Here is a 24,937-nt window from a genome sequence, read left to right on the forward strand (position 1 = left end):
CTATTTTTCGTAAGACTTCAATGAAAAGATAAAGTTGTGAGACTGTTAAAATATTTTCGGAAATGAGTGATTTTTGTAGAAAACAAAAAGGAGATTGCAATGATAGTTTTTTTAGGAGAATCAATTATCGCAATTGAAGATAAATTAGTTGATATCATTACAAATCGTCTTCTTTTAAATCTGTGCAAACGCAACATGTTTTCATTATACATTCATGAACTTCTGTGCAAACGTAAAACCAAACCAGCAGTCGCAATTGCTTTTTATAGCCTTTTGAGTAATTTTGTCACCCTATAAAATATATATATGGAAAATTATGGAAAGTGATGTGGATGACCTCTGCTGGATAGCAAAATAAACTAACTGGATGATAATCAAAAATATAATTATAGTCTAAAGACTCTAAACATACATAGAGAAGAATCAAATTCGATAAGACTACATTCGTAAACAGTATTCGTTATAAAAGAAACTACTTTGGAAGCGATCGTTACAATCTAGTTACATCAAAAATATCCCAAAAATCCCATTAAAAAATAGCACATTAGGGCTAAAAATAAACTTTTTAAGGATATTAGTATTTTAATTCGTTGAAAACAAATTAATAACTTTGGCTGTCAGTTTTTTTGTCATCTGAACATGGCCTGAAAAAAAAATGCGATTAGCTGGATCGATCACACCACAATTCATCCTTTTTCTCGCATACCTTTCGTTCTTTAAAAGTCAATAAAACCCAAATAAACTTTTACAGAAATAATTAATATTGTTAAATCATTTTGAGTAAGTAAGAGAAAAAGTTACATTATATTTTAAATTTATCAGAAAAAAAAAGTAAGAGAAAAAGTGTATTCCTGAATTATATATATAAGCTTTTATACATTACGTATATATGATCTCTACGTACATGAAAAAATTCATAATTCAGATATTTTTATTGAATATAAATCTGACAGCCAGAGAGACCATCACACTCCTCTCTCTCTTCCTTACATTCCCACAAGCTTCCAAACAAAGAGAATTAGTGAAAAGTAAGATTTGCAAAGGAATAATTCCCTTCCTCGTCCTCTCTCACTCACAACCCTACACGCATATAGTATAATTAAAAAGTACATATATATGTATAAAATATTGTAAAAGGAGAAAATGAATAAATATATAAATAAACAAAACCCTTATCTTCTTCATGAGAATCATTTCCTTTCCACAAAACCATGCCTCCTCTAAGCTCTCTCCTCACTTTTCCAACAATCCCTCCATATAAGGGCTCATGCTGAGATCATATGACCAATATGGTTCCTCTTGATTCCTCACCCCTTTTAGGCGTTTTCAGCTACGGCGGTTGCAGCGGTGGCCGAGGCGGTTTCACGAAGGCAGAGATGATCAGAGAAGCAACAATAAACAATCAAGATTCTAGTGGAGAAACATGCTCCGTCTCCGATCCAATAGCATACATGTCCTCCCCTCAGGGCAACAAAGACGATGGATCCGCATCAAGGAACGCCGTCGTTTCTTGTATTGACATAGAAGATAACAAAGATAAATCTTGGCTCCGCTTAGGTATAGGACCTGAAGAAAACACCAACAACACGGCGTCGTATAAGCTCCAACGTTGTTGTAGCAAAAACGCACGTGGGAGAGAAAACTCGTTAGAGCTCAGTTTGTTTACCTCAACCTCAACCGCGGCAGGAGCGTTTAGTAGTAGTGTAGAAGATCACCGGCAGCCGCAGCAACCGCAGCAGCCTCCATATTGTCATGATCAATTGCTAACGATGCGCGGAGCGTCGTTGGTTTACAATCATCAATTAACTCGGCCACAAACTTTGATCAACGCCGCGTTTTCGTTTCCATCTTCAACGCCATGGATACCTCAATATACGGCGCCATGTAGACCATCATCATTAGGAATGATGAGTGAGCGTAACGTTATTAACAATAACAATGTTACACGGAGTTGTTGTGTGGAAGAGGGAGGAGCTGGACCAAGCTCGGAGTTTAGGGTTCTTGATCCTCCAAGAAGACCACATTCTGGTCTTTGGTTTCTTCTTCAAGCTTCACAATTTCAGTAATTAAGACCTCTCTTACCTTTTCTTCATATGTTTACATAAGTCTGTTACACATGTGCATATGTTTGATAAAACTGGATTTGTGAACGCAGGGAAAAGGAACCGTTTTTGCCTCAAGTTAATAAACGCTACTTGAGAATCAAGTAAGTCTATTTTTGTCTCATACATTATTTAAATTTGATTTATATATGGAAGTTACTAACGATTACTTACTATTATGTTTTGAATTTGCATGGATAAGAGACGGGAAAATCACAGTTAGATTGCTAATTAAGTACCTTATGAAGAAGCTTCAACTGGATAGTGAATCTGAGGTAAATATCTAAACTCCCAATTCTTTTATATATGATTTTTAATCTTCTAAGTTTTGTCGATATGAAATTAAAATGACACTAGAACTAAATCCCCAACTTATTAGGTCGCACGTCTGATGTCATGGTGTCGTAATTGTCTTTTCTGTGCACCGACGTAATTGTCATAACTTAGTTCAATTAAATGTGAGCCAGAAATATTCAAATTATAGTAACGTAGGTGAGTGAAACCACTTTCTGAATATTGAGAGCTACAAAACATCCTTGATTTAGTGTTAAAACCTAATAAATACTCACGAATAACATAGGGTTCGGATTTTAACCTCGATTCCTGTGTTGAATCAATCAATTTCAATCTACATATTCATAACTCTGGCTTAATGATTCCTACCAAGTTTTTCCCCCTCTCAAAAACACTCTCTAGTAATAACTTTGATCACCCAAAAATTAGTATTTATCTTCTTTGTAAATAAAATACTCCCGCCGTTTCATAAAGTTACGTACATATTTTAGAGAAAAAATTTGTTTTTAAAAGATCTATTTTTTTTGCATTTTCAATGCATGTTTTATTAATTAATTGCAAACTTCAAAAAACTAATTGCATTTATTGGATTTTTATTGGCTTAAAATTATTGAAAAATAGAAAATCACAAATTATGTAAATTTAGTGTGTTTTATTAAAATGCGTGAAAAACTAAAATATGTAACATTTTGAAATTGATGGATTAGTTGTTAATTAGGTTTTTGATTGAACGTTTATCAAAGTACCCACCACCTTATCAATAATTATTAACTTTACAATTGTTATAATATGTACACATAGGGGAATGGAAAACGAGAGGGGAACTATAACTGGCCCTTTCAGTTTCAGACTATAATATAGTCATATTAATAATAATTTATGATAATATTATTTTTGGAACAAAACAACTCTGAGTCATCAGGCATGCCTGCCTTGAGAATAGTAGAAACCACAAAAGAACGGATATCTTAACCCAACCTCAAGAGCTTAATGCGTATTTGTGTGCGTAGATGCTCTGGTTAATCAGAATGTACAATAATCAAGTATATTGCATGTTCCTATGTAGTCTAGATAGGCTCAAAAATATATGTTCATGTGATAAGAAGTCTTTTGCCATACAAGAATCAACTGCATGCGTAGGTGTCTGTGTACATTAGTACATACACAGTGTATTCAATCTACCAGGTTTAGAAAAGCGACCTTTTAGACATTAAGTGGTGATCAAACTTGTCGATTTTGTTAATTATCGCGCATAATTAATACATTAGCGTTTGCTTATTATTCTATATACAAAATTTTGTTCTATATAGCAAAAAGAATGTATAATAAAGAGAAAAAGACAAAAATAGCACTAAATCAAGTTTTTGTTCCCAAACTAGCACTCAAGGTCAAAAGTCACAAAAATAGTACTTAATGTTTTATCAAAAGTCACAAACTTAAGGTTTAGAGTTAAAGGGTGGGGTTTAGGATTTAGGGTTTAGGGTTTAGGGTTTAGGGTTTAGGGTTTAGGGTTTAGAGTTTAGGGTTTAGGGTTTAGGGTTTAGGGTTTAGGGTTTAGGGTTTAGGATTTAGGGTTTAGAGTTGAGAAATGAGGTTTTGGGGATAAGATTTCAAATTTTGAAAAATAAAAAAATTAAAATTTTCAAAGGATAAACTTAGAAATGTGCTATTTTGGTCATTTTAGTTTTTGAGTGCTATTTTTGTGATATAAACTTAGAAATGTGCTATTTTGGAGATTTGCCCTATAATAAACGGCTAACACTTTCTAGAACATTTGACGTATAAACTAACGTCGAAACATCCGTTTAATGCTTATGTTCTCGTTTTTTTTTGCCTGTTTTCTTTCGAGCATGCATGTCGTCGCAAGAATATATTGATATTTGGTCCAATTACTAAAACTTCGCGAAACCATCACAAGGATTTATGTATAATTAATGTATTGTGATTATAACATTCTATATTGATATTTGATACTTTCACTATGTCCATGATAGACAATTGAAATCGGTGACTTATAAAATTCTAACTCAAATAACCATTTGATCATGAAAAACGTGATTTGAAAGCATTGATGCTTGCATGGCTAACTTTGTCTTTTCCATCGAGCCAAAAGAATTGTCTTTCCCGCTCCAAGCATTACAAATCTTCACTAATTTTAATATTTATAGGTAAAATTTTTTCCTATTCAGTTAATTAGTTGATACTCCATTTAAAAGTTAAATCAAAGTCGATTTCAAGCATTTTAAACTGTGATTTATTCTAATCAAGTGATGATAATAATTTGTATTAATTAAAAAATAGTAACATCTCTCTTCTGCCTTTTCAACACATTCTCTTCGATTACCGCAGAATATATATGGCAATTGTAGGGTAAATAGACGATTACTTTGAGTTTCGTAAAAATAGTTAAAAAAAGTATTCCATCCCACTATTTATTTACAGAGTTAGATTAACACTTTTTGATTTTCTATTACACCTAAAAACACTTTTTACATGTGACACAATTTGTTGTGGACTAACAACAGAGTGTGGACAATTTTGCCCTTAATGGAAATGACACTTGTGGATGGGTGATTTGTGGACGAGTGATGCGTGGTTGGGTGATTTGTGGACGAGTGATGTGTGGATGAGTGATGAGTAATGTGTGGATGTGTGATGTTAATGTGTTTATAGTAGATAAGGTGGACAAACTCTCTGTTTTGATTCCATAAAACTATACAACAATACGTGGATATGGACTCATGTTACTAAAATTATACCATAAAACATGGACACGAACTCTGTTATCTCCAATACAAACACTTGGCTTCTTCAGCTCAATTGATAAATTATATGCAATTAAACTTCAATCAAGATGAGAAAGAGATGATATTGTGAGTATGAGCGAAGAGAAAAATCGAAGAAGCGTTTACCTTTTGTCGGAAAGTAATAGATCTTGCATGTCAGAGATTTCTGATCTAAGAAATTTGCGCTTTGTCATGATGTGGATGGATGTAATTTTGATTAAAGTTGAATTTAGATTCCGAGATGATGAATGGAATCCAAGGAATATTGTCCATGTCCACAACTAGTTTATAATTATGTTAAGATGTTCATGTCCACAACTAATTTATAATTCTGTTATCCACGCTTCTGTGTCCACGTCCACATTTTGTTTACACATTAATATATATAATATATATATGAACATAGATCTTAAAAGATATATAATTTTATATATAGTTTATTATGACAATTATTTTTGTTTAATATATTTTAGAACTTGAGATAAAAATAAATAAATACATAAAGTATAATAAGAAAAATAATAAAATGAAATAAGAAGAGGAGAGAGATTCTCTTTAGTTTAGGGTCATATGAGTCTTTTTGACAAAAGAAAGTGTGTCTCAAATGATAAGTGTCTTGTAGTATAATTTGAATGTGGAAAATTGTCTCTAGATGTAAATTTTTTTTAATTATATATACACACACATTTAAATTCTTATGCTTACAAAGAAGCGATCAAAAACATATTTATTTATTTATTTTTAAACTAGTTTTGCAATATGAAGATGACCCATTAGAAATATTGCTATTTAGAGTTACACAAATCACCAGGCGAATTTCTACATATTATTTGAAAAGTTAGAATATTTTGTAAGAAATTTCTGAAGAAAAATTGCTTACGTTTGTTAAAAAATCAATTTCTGTCACAATCATGACATCAGTCATTTAACTCGTATATAAAGTCAAAGTCAAGAAATCCATCACAATTATGATATATTCTTGTAATTTTATTCTCTCTCTTTTCGTTTCTGATTTTAAAGTTTAAAAAATATTTAAGTTTAAATATACTAAGCGTTTAAAGTTTAATGTTTTTTTAATAAAAAAGTTGTCAATGTTCTTCATCAAATTAGAGAATATTTGTTAAGCCGATTTATAAATGTCCCTCTAGTAGAGTAGAAATGATACTGTTCAGTGTTCATGACATTTAAATTAGAATCAATACCCTTTATACTATAGTAACATATTCATACATATATAAACCAATTTCACGACTGTAGGTTAACAAACGAAAATTTAGATGGCAGTCATGTATTTATGGAGCTAGATATCATTATCTACCTTTTCTATTCTTCGAGAGGCACCATCTTCACCAGGAAGGCTATATATTTAGGAATCAATAATCTTTGTCGTCTTTTTTATTTGATTTTGGATGTGTGAGATATATCCACTGTAGCTTTTTATTATACCTGGAAAAGAAGTCATCACTAATATTTTGTTACGATTTTTTTGTCGTCCTCTCGTACATCAGCTTCATATACTCCACCTGTTCCGAAAATAATTAAAATTTTCTAGAGTATAAACGCTTATTAAAAATTTAATAAATATTTATAATTTAATTTATTTTTTACTTTATTATACATTTTTTCAATAATTTTCCACCAGTAAAATTTAATCAATTCAAATATTCTCAATTAATATTTCTCAAAAGTATAAAAAAATACTTTAACAATATAGAAAATCTATATTTGTGGAACGAGAAAAAAATCTAAAAAGTTTTACCTTCGAAAACGGAGGGAATATATATTTAGCTAAAAGTAAAACATATATCTTTCGAATCCATCGGAGTATATATTTAGCTAACAGTAAAACATATATCTTTCGAACCATCATCTAAAATAAAAAATTTATCAGATTCTAACAGAAAGCTTTAATTATATCCTGGTTTAAACACTTCATTACTTCAATTTGGTTGTCTACCCGCCGCCTCCCCACCCCCCCCAAAATAAAAACATAAATTGTTTTGGAAAAGACACTGGGATGTGAAACCGTGTTGTGCCTGAGATCCCGAAGTCGATGTATCTTTTCTGTTTGGGAGCCGATATAAGCGAAATTCATTTTCAGGTTACTATAACTTTGTTACCTTCAATTTAATGAAAACTGCTACTTAGGACCTAGAAATATAATATGTACGTAGGAGTTAATAAAAAATATATATTCAGCGTATTCTTATAAGTTATAACTAGTAAGATCTTGACCGTGAAAAAATCTTGGCCGATATTAGAAAATCATATGTGTGAATATTTTGGTTTAGTAGGACCAGTCTAAGGTTGTGGTCATATACAAGGTATCTCTTTACGGTTCAGTTTTTTTAAAGTGGAATTGTTGTAAACAAACCCTGTCGTCACGCTTATGCTTGCTAAGGTCAGCTATTCTCGTCTAATAGCAGATATCTATGTTTTATTTCGTAATAGAATTTTAATAGTGGGCTTAAAGTTACGTGCAAAATGTCGCATCATAATCGCAAGTGGTGCACTTGCAGAAGTTTTGAAATGACTTGATTGTCTCCTCACCAACCAATCACGTTCCTAAAATAGAACATAAAACAACGTATTTCAATAACTAGAAGACTAGATTTGAACGCTTGACTTTTCAACAGCAAAATAGAACAAAACTTTATCCGATTACGTAAAGGAACACTTGCATCTTTTTGGATGAATTAAACGTGCATGAAAACGTGATTTTGAGGTGCGACCAGTAGAACGCTAAAATTCATTTCTTGCTGAATTATTATTCTTCTAAAAGCAAACACAATATCCTCGAGTGTAAGATGAATCTAGTGTTGATTTTATTTTTTACGTTCACATTGTGGGAAAAGTCATGCTAGGCCCCCGTTATCATTAAAAGTGGCGGGCAGGTTTTACGCCGTAGTGTCAGCCTCGGTAAGCCTTCCGGAACTGACCAGATTTTGGTTTGTCTTTCTTTCTAATCTATAGGGACAATTTTCTGAACTTGAATGAATTTTCTTTTTATAGTGCTTTTTTAAAAAAATATTCATTTCCAGTTGTAGTGTCAGCTGACCAAAATTTAGTTGTTTTTTTTTTTTTTTTTATAACTCTGGTATCTGGGCAGCTACATTCCCAACTATCCCCGTAGGGGGTCCAACGCCCCAACGGAAGGGATGCTAAATCTGTTGTGGCCAAAGCTCGAACCCAGGTGACGGGCAGTACAGCTGTACCTCCTTTACCACCAAGCCACGAACGCTTGGTTCCAAAATTTAGTTGTTCTTGATGCTTTTGTATTTTTCACTTCGTATCTTTGGCGTCAAGTCGATGAAAAGTGTGATTTTAGGGTTAGGAATACGTTACATTAACTACGACAACAAACACCGCCCAAGTTTCTTTAATGTTGTTGACAAAAAACACATAAAATTCGAAGTTAAGTGGTTATAGTCATGTCATAGACGGGGTAATGTTTTCAACAGCCAGCAGGTTATCAAATCGGTTATAAAATTTTGCAGATCATGTTAAATTTGTGGTTTTGACTCATTTTGGTTTGTTTTATGCTTGCAAATGGAAACAGATAGAGATAAGATGCAGAGGACAACAATTATCGCCGTTGTTGACGATGCAGCATGTAAGAGATACAATATGGAGTCCAAAATTATCTTCCTCCCCGTCATTCACCTCGCTTCGGGATTCATCAACTAGTGATCATGTCATGGTTTTGCACTATGGTAGGACTCCTTAATGTTTAATTTATTTAATAGTTTTGCTCTCCATGTAACGATCATACACAATTGTGTACCTATCGAGTTTTCAATATCCATCTTTTTCTTTGGGCTTTCGATCAAATTTTATAATTCACTTTTTCTTTATTCTCAGAGTCAGAGCTTTTTATTAAAGAAAATTTTTGAAAAGTAAATGATACTATTTTTTCAAGACTGAGTAGGATTTTCAAATAAACCATTTTTATAAATTGGTTTATAATTTTGAACATTCTTATGCTATATTATAATACTCATAAACATGTTAGTAAGTTTGATAAAACTGTGAAATATTTTATTATGTTATCTTACGAAGATCTATAAAAATATAAATTTTATATGATTTGTAAAGGTTTATAAATTTGTATTTTTATAAACAGTCTTATAAAAAAATATGAATCTATATAAGGATGTTTTTAATATAGACAGAAAATAATGGTATTTTCATAGTGGTATTTTAAAATTTTCCTTTTTTTAGTTCACAAAGTTTTGTTAGTTTATTTTGGGATTTTTAATTTTTGAATTCAGTAAGTTATAAACTGAATCTCATAATCTCATTGGAACACTGACAATAGCTGATTGATAAATCCCTCCTTGCTGCTGATTGTACGGTTCATATAATCCCATCATATAAAAGTGGTCTACACGGTCAAAATGTACGAGCCAACCAATCCTCACCCCTAGGGCTGGGCAAAAAACCCAGATCCGAAGAACCGAACCGAACCCGATGAAAAAAAAATAGTACCGAATTCGAACCGAAATTGATTAAATATCCGAACGGGTTCAAAATTTTGGTATCTAAAGAACGGAAACCGAACCCGACCCGAACCGAAATATTTCGGGTATCCGAATGTAACCGAAATAGATTTATATACCTACATATATTACTTATTTTTAGATTTAATATATATTAAAAACATACAAAATATATAATATACTTCTCAGTTGTCTAAAATACTTGAAAATATACATAAATAGTCAAAAGTAAATGTCTAAAATAGCTAAAATATATTCAAAACACCAAAATACTTGAAATATCTATTGATTTTCTATCCAAATATTCAAATCAAACCAATTTATATGTTAATTTTAGGTATTTTGACATATATTATACAAATATATATGTAATATATTATTTTGTTATATAGATTTTGAGAAATTTTAAGCATATAATGAATATTAAAATTTTAAAAATAATTTAAATGGGTTATCCGAACCCGAACCGAACCCGCAAAGATCCGAACCGAACTCGAACCGAAATTTAAAAATATCTGAATGGGACTGAAATCTTTAAACCCGAAAACCCGAAACCCGAATAGATCCGAACCGAACCTGAATATGTACCCGAACGCCCACCCCTAGTCACCCCTGACCAATAAATGTAGACTCTGGTCTGTTCCCTACACCATCTTAATTTTGAGTAATATATCAGCTGTTTGATGTCAAAAAAAACCCAATAAATGTAGACTCGTTGTTATTACTTTTGGTTTCTATTTGGTCTACCTATCATGATGAATACTTTTTGTTTTTAAGTTACCAAAAAATACAATATATAATATCATAAAAAATCTTGTATTTTAAGGGCATTAGAAAATGGGGTTTTTGCCAAAACTAACCTAAAAGCCTAGTGAAATTACAGCTCAACCCCTTGTGACCAAACAAAAAAACAGAAGCTATTTTTACGAATATAACCCCAGTAAATCGTCTGAGTCGTCTGAGATGTTGGAAGTCGTCTGGACGACTGAAGTGTAAGTCGTCTGGTACCAGTTTATTTTAAAAATAATTTATAAATCTTGTAAAAAAATATTTTGATGCGTGAAAAAAGAAAAATCAAGTAATTATAAACAGTTTTAAGTGATATAAATTAAGATATGATAAAATTGATTTGTTTTGAAGATAGATGAGTGGAAGTAGTGAATCATGAAATACTTTGGTTTAGGAGTTTGGCAAACATATGTTGTAGTATTGTATGTATTGTTAGGGTTAGATTTTGGAAAACTAAAATGTTTTTTTCAAAAATTAGTTTTCACATATATGTGTTTATTTCTGTGTATAGTAAACACTTTTCAAGTTTGATTTGGTTTTATGAAGTGCTTAATTAGATAAATAAGTTTAGGGGTTATGTTTAGGGTGTGGACGACTTATATTTCAGTCGTCTGTTGAATAATTTACCCGGACAACGTATATTTCAGTCGTCCACATCGTACCGAACCTTTAATTTTACCAATGTACGTTTTAACCTGACCAGATCAGTTTACTCGGACGACTTACATTTCAGTCGTCTGGTGAAGAAATTAAAACACATGACTTACATGTAAGTCGTCCAAATATTCCCGCCTAAATTTTTTTAAAAAAATTATTTTCCCGCTTAAATAATTTAAACCAGACGACTTACTTGTAAGTCGTCTGGAAAGTCTTCTATTTTAGTTTCCCGCTAAAAATATTTAATTTCCCACTAAAAATATTAAACTCTTCTAGACGACTTACATGTAAGTCGTCTGTTTTAATTTCTTCAACAGACGACTGAAATGTAAGTCGTCTAGGAAGTCGTCTGAGTCAAAAATATTTAACCTAATTGGATTTTTTGTCTCCCTATATAAAGAAAAATTTACACATTCTCTCTTCTCCTCTCAAATGGCTGCAACAAAAATGTAATGTTCATCATTCTAAAACTCTCCAACCTCTCTCTAATCTCTTTGAATTGAAAACACTAAACTTTATATGAATTTTTCAGTTTTGTCTCATGTATTTCTTACTAATCTATCTCTTTTGCAGGTTTTTAATCAAATGGTACTCATCTTCCACTAATTTAAAGGTAGATCTATTAATTTTAGATATGTATTTTTGTGTGTTCTATAAATGTAGATTTATCTAATTTTCCACTCATTTTCTCTATTTTTAAGTCATTTGAACGTTTTTGGATATGCAGGTTTTTCAGATCTGGATTTGATATGCAGGTTTTTCAGATCTGGAAGACTTTTGAGACGACTTACTTGTTAGTCGTCTGGAAGTCGTCTGGACTTCTTGGAAGTCGTCTGGATCTGACAAAGTCGTCTGGACTTCCAGGAAGTCGTCTGGACTTCCAGGAAGTCGTCTGGACTTGAAGTCGTCTGGACTTGAAGTCGTCTGGATTTTTCTGAGCGTTTTGGTAAGTTCTTATGTCTGATTTTTCTTCATTTGGTAACTTCTTGTTGTATAAATTTCTTACTTTTTTCCCAAACTAAAACTCTCCAAACCCACTATAATCTCTTTGACTTGAAAACACCAAACTTTATATGAATTTTTCAGTTTTGTCTCATGTCTTTCTTACTAATCTATCTTTTTTGCAGGTTTTTAATTAGATGGTACTCATCTTCCACTAATTTAAAGGTAGATCTATTATTTTTAGATATGTATTTTTGTGTGTTCTGTAAAGGTAGATTTATCTAATCTTCCACTCATTTTTCTGTTTTTAAGCCATTTGAACGTTTTTGAATATGCAGGTTTTTCAGATCTGAATTTAATATGCAGGTTTTTCAGATCTGGAAGACTTCTGGGACGACTTACTTGTTAGTCGTCTGGAAGTCGTCTGAAAGTCGTCTGAAAGTCGTCTGGAAGTCGTCTGGAAGTCGTCCGGAAGTCGTCTGAAAGTCGTCTGGACTTCCTAAAAATCGTCTGGACTTCCTGTAAAGTCGTCTGGAAGTCGTCTGAACTTCCTAAAAGTCTTCTGACAAAGTCGTCTGAACTTCCTGGAAGTCGTCTGGACTTCTTAGAAGTCGTCTGGACTTCTTAGAAGTCGTATGGTCTTCTTAAAAGTCGTCTGGTCTTGTCTACTCAAGTGGAATCCAAGCTTGTCTTTGTAGAGGAATGATCTATAATAGTTTTGTTTGTGGTCTGTTTTGTGAATTGCATGTCTACTCTTTTAGTTGTGAATTTTTTGTAAAATCAGTAATAATGTTTTCCAAGATGTATTAAATGTGCTAACAATGTGTTTACACATTTACAAATCAATGAAATAATAGACTTCAGTAGCCTTTTCCTTATCTTTGGATCTCTCATATGCAATAATAAACTCGAATGGCCTTTTCTCAACTTAATAAACAAGAATGTTGGTAGCTTCATATTGATACAACATTTTAAGAAGCATTTAACTCTTCTTCCAACTCATAACAATAGTCATCATTATTGTCTATAACAATAATACTTAAGAGATAGAAACAAACAATAGTAACTAGTCAAAGCATATCATATTTTTTATAAGTTTGCGTTGAAAAACTTAGTCAAATTTAGTAAAACTAAGGGAGAGAACATATTTTGTAAATATGAGTTTTACATATCTTGAAGTTACTTATCACTCTTAAAAATACAAGTTATTCAAAAACTAACGTAGAAGACTTAAAAACTAGCGGAGAAGACGCGAACGACTTCAATCTAAGTTGTCTAGACGACTAAACTATACGTCGTCTGGTCAACGCAGAGGTTATTTTTGCAATTGACTTTGAAATCTGTTATTTCGGACGACTGAAAAATAAGTCGTCTACTATTGTTTGGTTAAAAAAAAACTCTAAAAAAGCTAGACGACTTACATTTCAGTCGTCATAGGTTAGTTTTGCATTTGACTGGATTATTTCAGAAGTTTGACTTTTCTGGACGATTTACATTTCAGTCGTCTAGTGAAAATTAAAATAATAATATTTTTTTTAAAGTAGATGACTTACAGTTAAGTCGTCATAGGTTAGTTTTGCAATTGAAAAAAAAACTTCAAGATTTAATTATATACAGACGACTTATAATTCAGTCGTCCACGAGACGACTGAAATGTAAGTCGTCCAGGATTTACGAGGTTTGACCAGAATCTCGGAAAAAAATCCTCGACGACTTACAAGTAAGTCGTCTGGTGGATGGCTGAATTATAAGTCGTCTGTGTATAATTAAATCTTGAAGTTTTTTTTTTCAATTGCAAAACTAACCTATGACTACTTAATTGTAAGTCGTTTACTTTTAAAAAAATATTATTATTTTAATTTTCGACAGATGACTGAAATGTAAGTCGTCTGGGGAAGTCAAACTTCTGTAATTATCCAGTCAAATACAAAACTAACCTATGACGACTGAAATGTAAGTCGTCTAGGTTCTTTGGAAATTTTTTTGAAACCAAACAATAGTAGACGACTTAACTTTCAGTCGTCTCAGGTTACAGATTTCAAAGTCAATTGCAAAAATAACCTTTGCGTTGACAAGACGACTTCCAGGTAAGTCGTCTACAGCCAGACGACTTCCAGTTAAGTCGTCTACAGCCAGACGACTTCCCAAGTAAGTCATCTGACGAACAGATCTGGAAAAAAACTCGATGTCATACCTTAAATTGGTGAGATAAGTTCCTTAGCATACATAAGGCTTCTCCAAGCACACAGAATCACAAACGAAAGTCACCCACCCAGAATCGTTAGCTTCTATGACTCTATGAACCATAAAAATTTTAGAATCAAAATCTTGGGTTTTTTAGCTCATTGTGGAGAGAAAGTGAGAGATATGTTGTGTTTAGTTCACAAGAATGGAAAAAGAAGAAGGGTAAATCGATTTTGGGAGCATTAAGAGCTTCAAATTGGTTGTTCATGGTAGTTGTGGTATTGATGACAATGGCAATCTTGTAATTACTTGAAGATGATGAGGGTGAGAGAGTAAAGATGTCATTTTCGGAAAAAAAAAAAAAATTGATGGCATTTTCGTAAATTATATGAACTTGTGGGGTGAATAGGGCAAAACCAATTTTCAAAAAAAAAAGAGGTTAGTTTTGTGTTTGACTTTAAGTTGTAGGTCAATTTTGCAAAAAACCCTTAGAAAATAGTCATTTTAAAAAAATAGAAAATAATTATTATATACATCACTAATGGATAGCAAATATCGAATTCTAGAAGAACCAAACAATAACGTAAAGATAAAAAATCAGAATTTATCAACATAATAGTAAAAATCCAAAATATTATATCTGGATTTGAAGGGGGCATGTATACCAAAGTCTAATGTATATTATGTTATCGAAAATTGCATTCTATAACCATAAAAAACCTAAATTTGCTAAATAACCAAAAATACTGTTTCTTTCTCTTTTTTCTCTCTCTTTGTATCTCTCTTTATCTTTGCTCTACAAAACTAATTTCCTATTTTCTTTTAGTTATTACTTATTACATAAATAAGCCCTTATATTATTCATGATGGATTTCATTTGTTTGACCAGAAAAGAATTCACGAAAGGATCTAATATTAATACCTAAATCTTATTTAAATAGATAATTTTACATTTTCTAAGGTTTGAATCTTTATACCTTCCGGTGTAAGAACATCAATAAACCGTTAGTTAAAGCGCTAAATTAAAAAAAAAGATTTCACAGATTTATTCATATAATTCTAGCCTTCACATAACGTAAATGATTCTAACATCCACTTGATTTTTGAACTCTGTCCTAAGCTACTAACTGGAACATGACTAATCCACCAGAGATGGTGATAGACCATGGATTTGACCCACTTTTACTCATGGTTTATAAGTGTTTTAACTATTAATTATTATATTATAGAGTCTATTTAGTATATTTATTGGATGAGGAGTGATTTGGAGGAAATTGATGATTTTGAAACATTTTGGAGATATTTGGAGTAAGCACCCGAGATAACCATCGAGCTCGACTATCGGTCAACATTTAGGAAGAATAATCGATCGATGTTCACATCGTGACATCGATCGACAGCGAAACGCGCAGAAAGCCCGTTTGGTCTCAGGCGACTTAGAGCCCAAGTCTTCACCAATTTACAAGATTACCCCTGACGAGTTTTAACCTAATTATATAAGTTTTGCCAACATGTTAGAGGCAAAATGTGCTTTCTTGTTTTACTGATTTTACAGCAAAAGTTTTCGAAGATTTTTAGTAGATTGGAGAGAAGATCTAAAGAGATTTGTGATTGAAACTCCATTGATATCTATATATTTTTCTATGCAGTTTTTATACCTTATTGTTGTTATGAATTGTTTGGCCATGTCTAAGTAGTTCTCTTGCTAGATTTTAGGGTTTAAATAGGTTATGAGAGATTAACCCCAACTATAGATTGCTAAGTTGCGATATTCATTATTAGGATTGTCATTACTGCATGTTTCTAGATTAGCTACCTAGAACTTGCCCTAGGAGTTGTAGACATAAGCAATAGCTTGCATTTCACCCTGAATCCATCCTAATTGAGCTAAAATTGCTAGAATAGGCGAGAGCTGATCTAGGAAGTTTACTAGAATAGGCGAGAGCTGATCTAGGAAGCTTAGTGAGCATATTCAATCCGCACATTAACGCTTGACCAAGAGCGTCGATCGATATTCTATCGAATAATCGGTCGACGTTTGAACAAGTGTATCGATCGATATTCCTATAGAATAATCGATTGACACTGGTCAACAGACAAACCTAGAAAGCGAAAACCTAAGGGTTTGTTATTAAGTGTTGAGCTCTATAATATCATGCATACAACTTATTAGGCATCTGTAAGATTATAATCCTGATTACCTGAATAAAAACCCTAAGTCTAGTTATTTCCATTTAAGTACCAAAACCTCAATCAATCAATCGAGTAATTACTTGTTCACAAACCTGTAACTTTACATTTAAATCATTAAAAAAACCTAGCTTAACTAATCTGATTAGATTTATTAGGTTCCCTAACTCTCTGTGGATTCGATCCGTAAGTACTACAATTGAATCTCTTATTTGAGAGAGTAATTCACTTTTTAGAGTAATTTGAGTGATATCAAGTATGTTTTGGATGTCCAAGATGGTGTCTCAACGAGTATGTTTGGAGGATCATTGGGATCCTCCTCTCCTCTTACGCTTTCCGATTTGTTTTTGTTTTTTTCGGTTTTATGCTTGGGAAGTTTACTTAAATATACAAAATTTTAGGAAAATTGACAAGAACCATACAGATCTTTTTTTTTATTACTGGCCTTTTTTAAATACCAAGCGTGCCTTTTTTTTACGTTTCGAGAAAAAACATATTTACAGAAATGCCATTACTTTTCGCTGCCACATAAACAAAAACCCGGCGCCACGTAGAAATTATGTTCCATGTTTTCATTAAGCCAGCCGTAATTCGCTACATACGTCGTTACAGCTGATTTATAACTACATGTCAGCTGAATAAACAAACGCGTCTGAGTTAAGAGGAAAAGGCTGACTTAAGAACATAAATCAGTCAGACTGTACGGCTTAATTACAAAAATATGGCTGATTTATGAGATAAAGGCTGACTTACAGATAAAGGTTACAGCTGACTTATACATCGGCGGTTTGTTTTCTGGAAAATTTGGTTGAGTTGTAACTAAGAGACGGCTGAGTTATGTCTCCCCGACTGAGTTAATGAATATCGACTCGCTGAGTTATCTAATTTACGGCTGACTAATGTGATGTTGTTACGGCTGAGTTTATGATTAGTCGGCTGTAATAGGATGGATTAACAGTAAACTCAGCTCGGTTACGGCTGACTTATTAGCGAAAGATTAATTACTATAATATCATTCGTTTGACGGCTGATCTATGTGACGATACGGCTGATTTATCGTTTTTCATCCTAATTACGGCTGATTAAGGATCAAAAGATTAATTACTGAAATATTTCCATGGTTCAGCTGACTTACATTGTAAATGAGAGCTGATTTACGGAGGCTGAGTTATATATTTATTTGTCGGCTGATTAACCGATTTTCCATGTCATCTGCCATGTCATCAACTCGGATTTGCCATGTCATTGCTAACGAACTACTTTACAACTACGTTTGTCTGTATGTTCATCTTTTTTCTTCATCTTCTTTATCTATCTATATATCTATCTTCTTCATCTTATTCTTCATCTTTCTCTGAGATCTTATGGATCCGGTAATTATTGTTTATGGTAACTAGATCAAGAAAAACAGATATGTATTCAACGTCGACAGTAGAGAGTGTAGAGTTCTGCATTTAAATGAGAAAACAAAACATGAAGAATTCGCAAAGTTTGTACTCGATGATTACAGATTGAATGAATTGAGAACAACAGATTGAATTCGCAACAACAGATATGTATTCAACGAACGACACTCCACCAGTTTACGGAGAACAAGGATGACGAAATGAATCGGAATGACAGAGCAAGAGAGATGATGAAAAGAATTGGGTTTTAATGTTTTGTATTACGGCTGGGTTTTGGGTTTTAATGTTTTACATTACGACTGAGTTATATAAACATGTTACGATTATATTGGGTTTTCTTGATTAGTATAACGGCTGAGGTATGGATTTTAATATTTTCGTATTATGACTGAGTTATCGTTAATTTCTGCCTTATTTAACTTTTTAAACTCCTTGTGATTATAGTCTCCATGTTATAAATGGCCTCGATATTAGTTCTGAGCCGTCAAATCAAGAAAGACGAAACGTCCCATTATTATAAGGCGTTTAATATTATAAAAAAGGATTACCGTGAATGTTAAATCAGTTTTTAAATACTAAAGTATCGTCTCGATGTTATAAAAGCCTCGATATTAGTTTTGAACCGTATTTTCCACACTCAGCCGTCCCAAAGTATCAATCCTAAATCTCGATAGGCCATGATAAAACCCAAAATATTAACGGCTGAGTTATGTTAATATTAATGGCTGAGTTATATTATGAGTTAAATAATAAAGTATTACCGTCTCGATCTCTACGAAGGCGTCGATGTTATATTAACCAACATGGCTGAGTTATGTCAAATATCATTGCTTAGTTATATGAACGTTACATTAATGGATTATTTCTCGATACTTGAATTGCCTGAAGAGATTCAGGCGTTAGTGGTTGAACGTGTGGCCGATAACTCCTTCACAGATCTCTATGGCCTAAGAGCATCGTGCAAGACGATGAAGGCGTTAGCAGAGCGGAGCAGGATAAACCATTTTTACGATGTGTTATCCGTTCCCAGGAGACTCAATATGCCTCCTGAGTTGTTTAAAACTTGCTACGCAGAGAGAAATCCAAGCACACTTTATATGAAGGGTGTACAGTTTTTCTTCACATTTAACCTTCAGGAAGAAGGACTTGCTTTCATGAAGCTTGCAGCGGATGAAGGATATGAGCGTGCTGTGTATACATACGCAATGACTAGAAAAATATTTTGGGGTGTTGAGGAGTATTTTGCTCGTTTTACGAGGGAATTAGTTGTCAAGACCGGGAAACTAGTTCGATCTCTAAAATGGGCATGGGGTTTGTCGCACAGTGACGAGTTTCTGGCAAAGAGGGACGAGTTCATTTCAACCGTTGTTCCTTCATTCTATAGTTACCAATGTGTTCCTGTTATGGAGCAAGATTAGGTCTTGTGGTACATTGAAAACAGTAAGAGTGACAAAATGTGTAACCGCTGTTTCTGGATCAAAGAGTTGGGGCTCTTCTTCCGTGAGTTTGAACCGATGAGCGTGATTATGGACACAAGGGAGTGGTGAAGATGTATTCTATCTGAATCTTTTCTCTTTTTATGTTCTTTGCTGTGACATTATTACGGCTGATTTATATTTTACATCATGGTTGGGTTGTTGTCTTTTAATTACGGCTGATTTTTGCAAAAGGGTTCTCTTCAATTACGGCTGAGTTTTAATTTCATAATGACTGAGATATTTTGTTGGAGTGTTATTAAATACGACATGGCTGGGTTAATTAAATACGTGATAGCCGAGTTATTGTTACTTAAAGGCTGAGGTGATGTTAACTTTTTGGCTGAGTTTTGTAAAAGAATCCAAGATACAGACTCAAAATCCGCCATGCTAACAAACTCCTTGCCATGTCATCACTAACGAACGAAATTTATAACTTGCTTTATGATACTGTTCATGTTCTTCTTCATCTTAGTTATCTATCGTCTCATCTTTCTCAGTTGGTTATGGATCCGGTAATTATTGTTTCCGGTAACTGGATTAAGAAAAACAAATATGTATTCAACGTCGACAGTAGAGGGTGTAAAGTTCTTCATTTAGATGAGAAAACAACATATGAAGATTTCACAAAGTCTGTTCTTGATGATTACGGATTGAATGATTTGAAGGATCATATTCAACTTAGCTACATGTTCTCGAATAAAGCATTGAAAACGATGGCGCACGACACTCCACCAGTTTACGTGTCCAATACTCGACAATTGCAAGGTTTTCTAAGCCTGAAGAAAATCGAACAACTACGTCTCTGTGTGGAGATTACGGAGAACAGAGCAAGAGAGAAGAGTAAAACATTTTTGAGCATTAGCTCAGAAGCAGAAGCAGAAGCTTTAGTAGTTGAATCCAGAGACGAAAATTATAGTGGGAGTTACGGTGGTTGCAGTTTGGAGAAGGAACAAGAGGACAATGAGAATGACTGCTCTAGTAATGTCGAAGGAAAAAAACATGACGTAGTCGGAGAAGATGAAATCGGCGAAGAAAACGAAGAAAACGAAGAAGATGATGAATTTGAAAGCCGATTTGATATGTTCGACGATTAGACGGTGCTTTATCTGAAGATGATAACTTCAGCTCATACGGTGAGTCTCCTACATATGACGAAGATTCACCAACGCTACCTCCCAAGAAGAGATATCAGAACTTCTCAATGAGCGGATCTAAAGGGAATCTGGAGGTTCTAAGTTTGGAGATGTCGTCGATAGACATTGCGGTAGGTCAACGATACGATAGTAAAGACGATTTGGAGAGACGACTGAAACTTCTTACAGTGAGGTATAAATTTGATTTTGATGTAGAAACATCAACCCCGACATCATACGTTGTTAAGTGTTGGGTTGATGGATGTCTCTGGAGAGTTCGTGCTTCAACCCAAGGAGAATCCAAGGCGTTTTATGTTCGTATTTACGATTCGAAGCATACATGTTCCTGCACAGAGTGTTCTAATCGATCTCGACAAGCAACACCAGATATTTTAGGTATGTTGTACAAGAACTCTGTCGGCGACGTTGGTCTGGCCGTTCGCCCTACGAGCGTCGGAATAGCTATCACTAAGCATTTGGTATAAATGTAATTAATTTGTTGTGGCTAAGTTATTTTAACGACACGGCTGAGTAATATCAAATGTACAGGCTGACATAATCATACAATTCGGCTGGGTTACTATATATTTAGATGCGGCCGAGTTATAGTAAAATAGGGTTGAGTTATTCAGTACGTTATGGCTGTCTTAATTATTTGATGCGGCTGAGTAATGAGGATCGTTTTTTCATGTGAACAGATGGATTATTGGAAATCACACCGGTCGCTGAAATTTACAAGGGAAATCGATGAGGAAACACCTGAGTGTGGGTTTGAAAGCTTGCCTTCTTACTTATACATGATAAGAAGGGCAAATCCAAGTACAGTTACGCGTCTTCAAATCGATGAGCTTGGAAGTTTCATGTATGTGTTTCTTGCCTTTGGTGCGAACGTTAATGGGTTTCCTTTCATGCGCAAAGTTGTTGTAGTCGACGGTAAGTTTCTCAATGGTAAATATAAAGGGACGCTACACATAACACTAGCTCAGGACGGTAACTTCCAGATTTTTCCAATAGCCTTCGCAGTGGTTGACACAGAAAATGATGATTCGTGGCATTGGTTTTTTACGCAACTAAAACTTCTGATTCCTGACGACGAGGGTCTTGCGATAATCTCGGATATGCATAACTCGATAGGGAAAGCAATTAGAAATGTGTATCCGTTGGCTGCTCGAGGAATATGCACCTACCATTTATATAAGAACATATTGGGACGGTACAAAGGAAAAAAAGCATTCCGTCTGGTGAAGAAAGCGGCGAAATGTTTTAGGATGTCTGACTTTACTGCGATTTTCGAGGAGATTGAAGCGATTCATCCTGCACTACACTGCTACCTCCAAAGAGCTGATGTCCGCCTGTGGACGCGAGTTCATTTCACGGGCGAGAGTTACAATTTGATGACTACAAACATAGCGGAATCAATGAACAGAGCATTGTCGCATGCTAGAGGTCTAAACATTGTTCGAATATTAGAATTGATACAGGTTATGATGACCAGATGGCTTGCTGAACAGAGAGAGGATGCCAGATCGCAGCCAACGACGCTTACACGTGGTGTCGAGAAACTACTACATGTAAGTCAGTCGTAACAGTAAAGTGTCCTTAAAATTCATAAAATTTTTAAGTCAGCTGTTTCATAAAATTCATAAGTCAGCCTTTATAATTCTTAAATCAGCCGTAATATGTAATAACTCGGTCGTTTCATATTTATTCTTTTTTGTTAATAGGGTCGTGTAACTACCGCCAGAGAATTGACGGTCCAAAGGATTGATGATCATCACACTGAAGTTAAATATGGATCTTCTAGCGAGTCTTTGAATGTTGTTAATTTGGTAGAGCGAAAGTGCACATGTCGGCGTTTTGAACGCGAGAAATTACTATGTGTACACGCAATCGCAGCTGCAGAGTACAACAATGTTTGTCGTATATCCCTGTGCAGTCCTTACTATAACAGTGAATATTTGGTGAGCGCATACGCTGAATCTATCATGCCGGCTGACTCAGCGCAACCTGTTCCAGAAATCATGGCAAACCAACCGTGCTTGCCCCCGTATATTCGTCAACAACCAGGAAGACCTAAGAAAAATAGGATGAAATCTGCTTTAGAAGTTGCACTTCAAAACAAACGTCCTAGGAAAGAAAACAAATGTTCTCGATGTAGACAAAGTGGCCATAATGCAAAAACTTGTCCAATGTAATCAAGTGTTGTAGGGATTTTCATGTTTTTGAATTACGACTGAGTTTTTGTTTTCACTTATATATATTACGGCTGGATTAGGGATTTTCATATATTTGAATTACGGCTGGGTTTTTGTTTTCATTTATATATATTACGGCTGGATTAGAGATTTTCATGTATTTGCATTACGGCTGGGTTTCTGTTTTCAAACGCAACTATTATAATTCCCGCCCAAAATAAGAAACGTCGCGAAGTCAATAAACGGCTGATTAATTGAAAGAATTTGTATTACGGCTGAATAAATAAGGCATTTCTCGAACAATTATATGTTCAACTCTCTATTTTTTACACAATTTCTCTCTCTATCTAAATGGAATATTTCTCTCTTCTTGAATTGCCTGAAGAAATTCAGGCGTTGGTCGTTGAACGTGTGGCCCGTAACTCCTTCCAAGATCTCTATGGCCTCAAAGCATCGTCCAAGTCCATGAAAGCGTTAGCAGAGCGGCATGGTGTATACTATTTTTACGATGTTTTATCCGTTCCCTAGGGACTCAATATGCCTTCGCAGTGGTTGAAATCTTGCTACGCTGAGGGAAATCCAAGCACACTTTATATAAAGGGTGTGGTGTACAGTTCTACTTCACATTCGACCTTCAAGAAGAAGGCCTTTCTCTCATGAAGCGTGCAGTAGATGCAGGATATGAGCATGCTGTGTATACACACGCAATTACTCAAGCAATCTTTTTGTGTGATGGGCAGTATTTTCATGGTATTCCAAGAGAATGGGTTCAAAGGATAGGGAAACTAGTGTGATCTGTGAAATGGGGATGGGGTTTGTGGCATTCTGACGAGTTCTGCCAAAATAGGGCGCTGTTCATTTCAAAGTTTGTTCCGTCGTTCTACAGATGCCAATGTGCAACACATGTGTGGCGACAATGTCTCTTCTTGTGGCACCTTGATATGACTAAGGATGACAACATGTGTGAGCGCTGTTTCTGGATCAAATAGATTGGCACGTTTTTACGTGATTTTGAACTGATAAGCGTTATTAGGGACACAAGGAAGTGGTGATGATGTAATCTATCGGTACCTTATCTTTTTAAGTTCTTTGCTATTTTCTTTTTAAGTTCAAATGAATGTAATGAAGGCTTAGTTATTGTTTCTTTTGGCTGATTTATTGTTCAATTAGGGCTGCATTATTGTTTTATCACGGCTGATTTATTGTGCATTAAACAATTAAAAAAAATAGGTTCATTTACGTTCATTGCAAAACGTTCAGATTTCTTAGTTTATGTGCAGACATGTAAAACGTCAATTACAAACGAACAGAGGGAGTAATAATTAGCCTCGATATTCTCAAATCGTTGGCTGAGTTAAAGTAATAATTAGCCTCGATATTTTAAACACGCGCCACCATTAATCGACAACTCAGTCCAATCAAGCAAGTGGAAACGTCCCATTAATAATGAAAGTGGGTGAGTGATAATCTTCGTTGTGGTATAAACAATGATGAGTTAGCTGAGTTACTTTACACTTTACGGCTAAGTTACTTTATACATTACGGCTGCACGGCTGAGTTACTTTACACTTTACAACTGAGTTACTCTATACATAACGGCTGAGTTTCTAAACAATGTCATCATTTGTTTGCTTCACGACTGAGTTTGTAAACAATGTTATCATTTGTTTGCTTCACGGCTGAGTTTGTAAACAATGTTATCATTTGTCTGCTTCACGGCTGAGATACTTTAATACGTTAAGTCTGAGTTACATAAAACATAGGCTGACTTACAAAACATTACTAAACAAAGTAGTAGTAGTAGCAAAGTAACGACATTCCAACCCCACAAACAAACACATTCCTCAAACACCGACCCTGACTCATACATTCTTCTCCTTTTCCCTCAGATGTCGTCTTCATTACTTCAATCTCTTTCTCCAACCGAGCAACGCTAAGTCTGAATTCCGAGATGTCTTTGTTCATGCCACTTATCAGTGACTTAATATCCTCAACCTCTTCAACCAAACACTCATCCGCCCATTTGAATAAATATCTCTGTTTTCACAATACAACCAGATCTAAGTACAACGTTACAGAACATGCGAAATAAGAACCAAAACGAACCTTATTATATCCTTTTCCGCGGCAATAGTACAATCTTCCTGGATTTGTAGTGGTTCCAGATGTAGAAATGTAACAGGGTTCACCACACCAACACTGTTTCGGCGTTCCTCTTTCCGCGTTCAAACGGCGTCTGTGAAAATTTCCTGAAACGCAGGATGAAGAAGACATTTTGATTC

At 34.2% G+C, this 24,937-nt stretch overlaps 3 protein-coding genes across 4 annotated transcripts; 2 read left to right on the forward strand and 1 right to left on the reverse strand.

Moving 5' to 3' along the window:
• Positions 1-1,193: 1,193 nt before the first annotated feature.
• On the forward strand, positions 1,194-9,003 carry LOC106418119 (protein LAX PANICLE 2-like). 2 transcript variants are annotated; one of them, XM_013858776.3, is made up of 4 exons: positions 1,194-2,062; positions 2,156-2,206; positions 2,305-2,377; positions 8,742-9,003. In XM_013858776.3, exons 1-4 carry the CDS (start codon positions 1,281-1,283, stop codon positions 8,907-8,909), a joined length of 1,074 nt encoding a protein of 357 aa, XP_013714230.1. In that variant the 5' UTR covers positions 1,194-1,280; the 3' UTR covers positions 8,910-9,003. The 2 variants fall into 2 exon arrangements, with proteins under 2 accessions (XP_013714230.1, XP_013714231.1); XM_013858777.3 differs by lacking the exon at positions 8,742-9,003 and adding an exon at positions 4,922-5,720 and having other exon boundaries at positions 1,201-2,062.
• A 10,827-nt stretch (positions 9,004-19,830) lies between these two features.
• On the forward strand, positions 19,831-22,655 carry LOC106417312. The gene is made up of 4 exons (XM_013858136.2): positions 19,831-20,305; positions 20,422-20,939; positions 21,159-22,031; positions 22,185-22,655. The coding sequence occupies exons 1-4, from the start codon at positions 19,831-19,833 to the stop codon at positions 22,653-22,655; spliced, it is 2,337 nt and encodes a 778-aa protein (XP_013713590.2).
• Positions 22,656-24,437: 1,782 nt separating this feature from the next.
• LOC106417311 (uncharacterized protein At4g04775-like) lies at positions 24,438-24,929 on the reverse strand. Its single transcript, XM_013858135.1, has 2 exons — positions 24,762-24,929; positions 24,438-24,692 (listed from the first exon to the last, which is right to left on the reverse strand). Exons 1-2 carry the CDS (start codon positions 24,927-24,929, stop codon positions 24,438-24,440), a joined length of 423 nt encoding a protein of 140 aa, XP_013713589.1.
• Positions 24,930-24,937: the final 8 nt, after the last annotated feature.

This window comes from Brassica napus, chromosome C5 (genome assembly GCF_020379485.1).
Source record: "Brassica napus cultivar Da-Ae chromosome C5, Da-Ae, whole genome shotgun sequence".
NCBI lineage: Eukaryota > Viridiplantae > Streptophyta > Magnoliopsida > Brassicales > Brassicaceae > Brassica > Brassica napus.